We start from the raw sequence: 8,780 nt of genomic DNA, 5'->3' as shown, positions 1-8,780 counted from the left end.
TTTAGAGAAGTCTGAAAAATTGTACTAAATAATAATAGAAATAGATATATTTATTTCGTAATAAATAACTACTGTGGCTGCCAATGGCAACATCATGATCAACAATATGCATGCGCGATACTCGTGATAAGGGAACACATATGAATGTGGCGTTATCAGCATTTTCACGGAAAACATTTGAACCGTGCGGTTATTTATATCTTTTTTCGTGCCAGATTACGATTTGCAGCGATGATTCTTCTTTCTATACTTTTGAATTATATGATTACTATTGTGCTGCAATCCAGGGACACGTAACATTGCGAGAAGCGCGAACTCATTATCTGTTGCGAACAGAACAGTATAAACTGTAAAGCACATTTTGAGATAGATTTAATTGAGAACAATAGTATAAAACCTTAAAAAATTAGGAAAAAATGTTGCAGAAAATAATATAAAAAAATGTTTACAGTTTCTGAATTTAGATACTAAAAGATATGGAAAAAAAGATTAATATATTTTAAAAATAAACAAAATTACAGAATACGATATATCAACAGTGAATCTTTAAATAATATAAAAACTTCCCTAAAAATATAGACATTGTAGAAAAAATAGTTAAACTTTATTTTTATTTAAATTTTCAATCTGTAAGTAATATGAAAGATAAAATAAATATAACATCTTGCTACAATCGGGAATCTTTTTTCAAAATTTCAGATTGAAGAAAAAATTAATAATATATAAATAAAAACATTGAACAACATGTGAAGTGATGTTTCTACAAGACTCGAGTGATCTCAATTGATTGAACCCTTAAAAAAGGGACGAGATGAGCCCTTCACCCACTGCCAATCGGAGTTTCTTGCACGGAAACGGCAAGGCTACTCTAATTTCTAACAAGGTCGTTTACGCCACTCTCGATAGCTTAGCTTTGAAACGAACGAGATTGCCTTTGCAGTTGCTTCCCACGGAGAGCGACAATGTTGTAGATAAGTCGGACAAGAAAGAAAAAAAAATCATCAATGGAAAAACATCAATCAAACGACCATCTTATAAGGTATGTCAATTGATATACATATTTGAAATTATGTTGTAAGTTTTTAAGACAAGAGCGCACGATAAGTGATGACTTGATAATATATTATATGTAATCGCGCACATGAGTATAATACAATTTTAGTTTGTTTTTCGTAAACAGAGTTGTTGTTGTTCCAATGTTCTCATTGGAAGACCTTGAAATACAAATTTTATTTTTAAAAAAGAATTAAAAATCTATAAATTCTAGAAATGCTTTTTTTTTTACAAACTTTATGAAATAGATTAATCTCAATCTTCAGAACAAATATTGAATCCTTTAATGCTACACTATATAATATAAATAGATTTAAAATTTTTAATACAAATATTTGTTTTATTGCAAATGAGAAAAAAATTGAGATAAAAGAGTTTTTTAGCTCCAAATTAATTTCATAAATGTCTTATTATTAGAGATTTAATGATATCAGGAAAGTGAAAAAATTAATTTTCTAAAGCTAGTGTTGTTACTGTATACGGTTTAACAGGATTGGAATGAAAGATGGATTTTTTAAAAACTTTTTGAAGATTTAAAGAGACGACACGATTATTCTCTCGCAAATAATCTATATATATATATATATATAAATACGTTTACTTAGCTTCCTGCGAGAAAAGAAACCTATGTTTTCTCTTATACGTACATACGTGAGAATACGCACGAAATACGCACATACGGATACACGAGCAAAAGGATGCTAATAGCCGAAGGAGTGGCTTGTTAGCTTTTACGACACTAGCTTACCACTTCAGATAAGAATCACGAAGATGGAGCACTTCGATCCTTCACTATACACATCTTTATGATACCGTTAGGCAAAGAAACGCAGTTTCATCCGAAAAATTAATTTGTGACTAAAATAAAACTTTTCCAAGTTGACATACATCTAGCTTTTTTTATCGAACGATAAGGTTTTTTTTTTATTAGGAAAGAAGATTTCCTTGTAACACCGACATTACACTGGTTTGACGAGAATACGAAATACGATCGACAGGAAAAATTATAGTTTACGATTGACGTATTGTAAAACCGCGAAATTTCACTTTAGACATGATGAATATCGCACTTTTATCGCAATAAAATAAAATATTTTATTATGAGAAAAATTATCTGTGTTTATTATGACAAATTCTATTTTTACCGAATTCTGTGATTGTCATTTAATAATTTAGTAATAATAATTATAGTTGTAGAAATAATAAATTTTATTTTAGAGAAGCATTGCATTATTATATTCTAAAAGCAAGTATTAGGAACGGCTCAGTAACATAAGAATATTCATATTTTATAATTATTACCATAAAATAAAATTTTTCCTAATTTTTTTGATAGCTTTCTCTCTTGAGATGCTTGCATTGCTTTGCACCGATTCAATTAGTCATCCATTTAATTCCCGTTTCGTCATTAGGTGAAATCCGGAGCTAGTCATCAATGGAAAAGTTACTCCAAGTGCCTGGCCTTCTCTTCTACGAAAACGGAGAACCAGTCAACGACTCGTGCCACCAGAATACTAGATTCCGGAACCGAATGCAATATTGAGAATACTCTCGAAAAGGAAATTCAGACATCAATAAATACGACAGGCGTAGAAAATACTGTAGAAAGTCCATTTTCTACAAGACCATCTACGAAAGAAGAATCTCACATTAAGGATTTTCATAGCGACAATAGCGATTCAATACATACACAAACGGAGACGAATTCTCGCGGTAATCCCAATCTTACTGAAAATCAATGTGAGAAAGAAAAATGCTCAGTCGAAAGAAGAGACTCTAATACATCCAGCGACTACGAAAAAATTAGTATAACAGACTACAAGACGTTCACGTACGATCTTGAAGTCCCAGAGAAGACAGTTTCCGAATCTATTGCACATATTTACAGGATCGAGAAAAATTCTCCAATACCTTCGAAGACAGTTACAAAATCACAATCCATAAACGATCTAGCAACCAAAAAGATCACGTACGAGAACTCTTTGGTGAAATACTCGAAGCAAGACGCGGAATCGATCACGAGTGACGAGAATGACGACGTATCGTCATGGCACAAGAAGAAAAAGAAGAGACGCTTTACCAGAAACGTGCTGCACTACGTACCGAGGCACCTAGTGAAACAGCCGAAGAAAAAGAAAAAGCTGAAAAAGAAACATGCTTTGAACAGTTCACTGAATTCCTTGAGATCGTTGCAAACGGCACCTTTCTCGAACATTTCGGACTCATACGCCAAGACTAAAAGCCTGTCGAGAGACGAGTTGAGGAGCGTGATCATCTCGTCGCCTACGAACTTTGTTCACGTGGCATCTGCTACGAATCCCAGTCTAGTTCAAAACTCTCTCGGATTAGATCTGGAGCAGATCGTAATTACTCATCAGCAGATATGCGCTACGTTGCCTTTACTTGTTAGAAAGAACGAGCAGTGCAAGAATGGAAACATCGAACAGCTCAAGGTCGCTGCAAGATTGTCTCCTGCGGGCGATATAATTTCCAAGCAAACCGGGCAAAGTCAATCAGCCGTTGATAGCATCGCGGGTACGTTCTCTTGACACATCGTCAGATTTCTTTGTCGAGTTCGTGAAAGATAATCGTGAAAGAATTTATGTAAATATCGCTTTGCTCAAGTGCGGCTTTATTTGCGCAATTCTGCTTGAATCTATACATACATGTATTGCCGATCGAATCGGATAATTGAAAGTACATTGAGCAAATGTATAATAATTCTATCTCCAATAATAAAATTAATAGTTGTTATGACAATACTAAAAAAAAGTAAAGAATATTGTAAAAGAATATTATTAATATTATTTTATAATTAATTATACATTGTCTCATTTTTATTCACAGATTTTACTGCGTTTAAAAGCAGATATTATTAATTAATTATTAAATTGTGTTACAAAAATACTTAATAAAAATATTAATTACATATTTTATTAAGAAATTATTTATGTATGTATATAATTATATTTAACATTTCTTCCATTTAACGAGGAAGTCACTGCGATAAAATTCGTAAACAGCATGATTTAAAAAAAACAGACATAGAGGGTATTTCAAAATATGTAGATCTACCTTTCAAAATGAATTGAATGATAAAAGACAAAGTTTGAATAAATATTAATCTTATTTGACTTTGTATCCAAGTTACATCAGACAATTTTATATCTTAATAATTCTCGTTACAAACTGATTCATGAATATTATGAAAGTATTTACAAACGATCAGTGAGATGTGGAATATTGCTAATAAGTATTAGCTGAATGAATAAAATCGGTTACTATTTAGTTTATAATATAAATTCAGTTAGTAATAATTTCAAATTATCGGATTACAAAATTGTCTGTAACTCAGAAACAAAATTAAACGCAAGTATAAATATCTATACAAACCTTCTTCATTATTCTTATACCTTCAACTCCTGAAGTTACACATAGTGTTCTGAAAATTTATAAAATACGAGAGCAAGTGCTATCTGCGTTTGTTCATACAAAATAACTTTTTTGATTACATACATTCAATGATATCTACATGCAGAGACTTAGCTTTTAAAAGTCACCCTGAAAATGTAGTAGTTGTGGTACAAAATAATATTTTAAAGATTTTTATCATGCATTTCAGTAAAATTGATTAAACTTTATTTTGTATAAGTTAAATAATAAAGAGCATACAGCCACAACAAAAGATGTAAACAAGTCATATATTTTTAAAAGTTCCAAATAAATAAGTAGACGTTTCGGTCAAGATTTGACTATCCTCAGTACAAGAAAAGATTACAACATTAAAGCCTTAGAACTAAAACGCAAGTCAGATGTTAACCGAAACGTCTACTTATTTATTTGAAACTTTTATGACTTGTTTACATCTTTTGTTGTGGCTGTATGCTCTTTATTATTTAACTTTTGTAATCTGAACCACTTTCAAACATTTTTAAATTTATTTTATATTTTATTGTAGTTTTATTAATGAGAGAAATTTACATAAAATTCTTGGAAATACAATGTTGTCTCAGAACTATCGTATTTTCAAGGTAAACTAAGAAAAAATTTTCTCATAAAATAAAATTCTGATGACGGAATTCTTTACAGATAAGAGTGATCGAACGAAATATGCGGAGATACAGAGCGATTTCTCGAGGGACTCACAGGCGGCGAAAGTTTTGGAGTTCAGCCAGGTGGTGAAAATCGCTAGGAATCAGGCCGATTCGCCGGAAGAAACGTACGAGCCGGTCTGCGAATCTTCCCCTACGGCATTGCCACAGGCCAACTGCAGCTTTCTGTGGAGTAATCACGGGACAAAAACGACTTTTCCAAATGACAAACCCGTCGCGATCGCTACATGCCATGCTCCAAAGGAAAACGGTGAGAACACCGATAGCGAGGAATACGATGACGTCGGACCGTCGAACTTCGTCACTCAAACGGTACAAATTATTGTATTGTATTTCGTTATTGCAAACATCGACAGGATGGAAAATAATTTCTGCGAATTCTTATATTATTTATAACGTAATCCTGTGTGAGCAACGATGTGTGAGCATTTTGAAGTGATAAATTTTCCGCACAACAGCTATGAAAGTTCAATTTTTTTAAGGAAGAATTTTATTTATTTTATCAAAAGACATTACATTTGCGTGAAAAATTGATATAAAAAAATGTTAGAGTCAAGAAAAATATCTTAAGTAGTAAATTTAAAAATTAATTCAAGTAAAAGCCCAGAATAATATAATTAATTAACATCTAATTTTTTAAATTTTGATTACTCTTTTCTTGGTTTTTTTAAAACTTTGTTGTATTTGTGTATTCACACGAACTTTACTACTAACGTATTATAATTTAAGTAATTTATCGAAAAAAAAAAAAAAAAAGATTTTAACTTAATTATATAATTATTAGGTAATATTATGCATTTTTGAGAGAAACAACGTTCGCAAATACATCAATGCGCGAGCTTAGCTTTCGCCCGATTGCTAAATCACGTAGTGCATTAAATTGGTAACCGTCAGCGAAGGTGAAAAGGAATGTCGAATATAATCGATTCGCATCGCACGCTTACAAATTAGTGGCGGAAATAGGGTATCACGAACGATGTGTAATTTGATTAAATTCTCAAATTTCGCTTTCAGAGCCAAACGCGCCTTTTTTGCATCAAAAATTCGCGAAGGTGTCTATACGTGTCGATATATATGTATCCATCCGTGCAACATCGCTTGTTCCTTCAAATTACAAAAAGAATGCACGATGATGAATTTCTTATCAGGAATCCGACTACGACGACGTGGGACCACCAACCACTTGTATCGACGTCGAAACATCCGATATTGATACTAATAAGGACTGCGAGGAGATTTATGACGATGTGATGCCGCTTAGCTTCCAGCAAAATAATTTGAAAACCATCGACGAGAGCGATTATCTGATACCAGAAATCAACGACGAAACATCGTGCGAAGAACCGTCCGTGGAATTGAGACCAACGTCCAAGAGTCACGCGGCGGAAACGTCGCGTTTTGATTCAACAGCGAACGATGATCAGTATTTCTCAACGACAAACAATGAATATTCCAGCGTGGACTGCGAAAGTCATCTGAATGAAGAGGAACAGGACGAGGAGTTGGATGTATATGACGATGTCGGCCTGCCTGGCGAGGAACGTGTCAATAGCCTTTATGCCGGCTCCACACCCGGCTCTGTCTTAGGATTGATCTCGGTGAACGGCAAGGAATCCGAGTGGGAGGACCTGGAAGAAGCCTCGTGCGCCTCACACTGCCCTTGTCAGAGCAATGATCCGCGGTAAGTAAGCGTGGGAATTAGAGAACAGTGGGAAAACTTCAGGATTTGCAAAAGTGGGAAACAAAAACGCGAACAATAATTCATCTTCCGTGAACAATAAAAGACGAGACATCGCGAAATATTCATATCATGAATACGCAAATGAGACTTTAATCCTTAACTTAAGTGCCGTGAAAAAAATGTCACACTTAATTTTAACGTCGTGGATCCATTAGATCCTCATTTATCTATTTTTAATCAAACTAATAATAGGAACTTATAATCAAACTTGTATTGATTCTTATTTAAAGTATAATTAATAAATATATAACGAACGAAGGCTTTGAGAATAAATCAATTATTCAAGAAAGGAACATGAAAACGGAAGTTCTTACAGCGAAAACAATTCTTTGTACCATCAACCCATTTAATAATTTTTATTAAATAAGTTGATATTATAAAGAATTATTTTCGCTTAGGAACTTGCGTAGACTTTCATGCTCCTTTCTTAAAATAATAATAATATTGATGCGAGTAATAAATTTTCTATTAAGTAAAATTTGAATATGGACCCAATGATGATACATGGACTCATGACATTAGTCGCGGATTAACATGTCTTCAAAAAAATTGTCTGGCTTTCCCTGTCTAATTTCTCTGTCTAGAGTACATGCTAAACAGGTACCAACGCGAAAGGAATTCGCTCGGCACGCGCGATAAGGCTTCGAATACACACATTTTTTTCCGCGACTTCGTTACAGCGATAACAGTGTGGAATTGAAAACAACATGGCTAATTGCCTTCACCTCGGTCAAAGGCGATTAATCATTATTAGACCCACGAGGTTAATATACACACGTGGCGAATCGTTCGTCGCAAGTGTTTCGAAAACACAATATGGAGAACATCATCCACGATAGCACTATATATGATAACACAGTGTGAAACGACATCATGTTAAATATCGTTATCACCGCATTCCGTCCGGGGATGAATAAGCTCTTTACCATGATTAATGCGACGTTATCGAATCTTAGCTAATCATAGCTCTGACAAAGACACAATGGATGCGTTCCATTTGATACTCACAACGCTGGTAAGTATCATTTGTCTTTGTTTAACGTTGGATAAACCACTGGAATGAAATGATTCCATGAGCGTTGCGAGCGTCAAGTGGAACGCACCTAATAAGACTAAAAACTATTGAATGCCGTTATAAACTAGATTCGATATGATTGCAACGAATATATGTAAACCTAATATTTCAGCGGGAAAGGAGCTGAAGGACAAATCACATCGGGCAAAAAGAAGCTTGCTCAACGGTGGTCACGGAATGTTAGGAAACAACGATCCAGGAGATCTCGCAGAAGCATCAAGACGACACGGATGACCCACGATACTACGCTTGACGGTGAGTACTGGAGAAGGACATTTTACTTGTACTGTTGAGTAAACGGCGCGTGCCGTAAAGTAATGCACGATGCACGTAATGTCGCTAAGAATACACGGGTGTCTCTCCTTGAAGACATTCCGCAACAACTGCTGGCGTTCTGCAAATTGCACTGCGTGGATATATGTAAGTGCGTGACTCGCATAGACGTAAGATTTTTGCGTGAGAAGCCCGTTCAGAGAAGAACGCTGCACTGCACTATGTGCTTATTTAAAATTATACAGCGCACATACGTAATAAGGTCTGTTGCAAGGATGTCGAGTGACATTCGCGGGAAAATGAAAAGAATAATTTCACTTTATCTTATTACATAAGCGGTGCATGAACTTTTGGTTCCATCGACATCATGTTGTACTTACTTATCGAGATTTTAATTGATTTATGTATATAAGTGATTTTGATGAGATTACTTATCTATTTAATTGTATAACACTTACCATACTCTAGTCTACCGGTAGTCTGATGATAGATGATAAAAATAACTGCTAAGATAGAATGTTTTATA

The 8,780-nt window shown here is 34.1% G+C and overlaps 1 protein-coding gene across 1 annotated transcript in view; it reads left to right on the top strand.

Moving 5' to 3' along the window:
* The first annotated feature begins 709 nt into the window (after positions 1–709).
* The window catches only part of LOC108747791, a 21,117-nt gene continuing 13,046 nt past the window's right edge, over positions 710–8,780 (top strand). Inside the window, exons 1-5 of the mRNA XM_018485570.1 lie at positions 710–1,039; positions 2,466–3,588; positions 5,143–5,477; positions 6,314–6,846; positions 8,094–8,236. Of these exons, the coding sequence (XP_018341072.1) occupies positions 812–1,039; positions 2,466–3,588; positions 5,143–5,477; positions 6,314–6,846; positions 8,094–8,236 (2,362 nt within the window). The 5' untranslated portion in view covers positions 710–811. The remainder of the gene's footprint in view (positions 1,040–2,465; positions 3,589–5,142; positions 5,478–6,313; positions 6,847–8,093; positions 8,237–8,780) is intronic.

This window comes from Trachymyrmex septentrionalis, unplaced genomic scaffold (assembly GCF_001594115.1).
Source record: "Trachymyrmex septentrionalis isolate Tsep2-gDNA-1 unplaced genomic scaffold, Tsep1.0 scaffold20, whole genome shotgun sequence".
Classification (NCBI taxonomy): Eukaryota; Metazoa; Arthropoda; class Insecta; order Hymenoptera; family Formicidae; genus Trachymyrmex; species Trachymyrmex septentrionalis.
The sequence above is the reverse complement of the archived record's forward strand: the minus strand, read 5'-3'. Positions and strand labels throughout refer to the sequence as shown.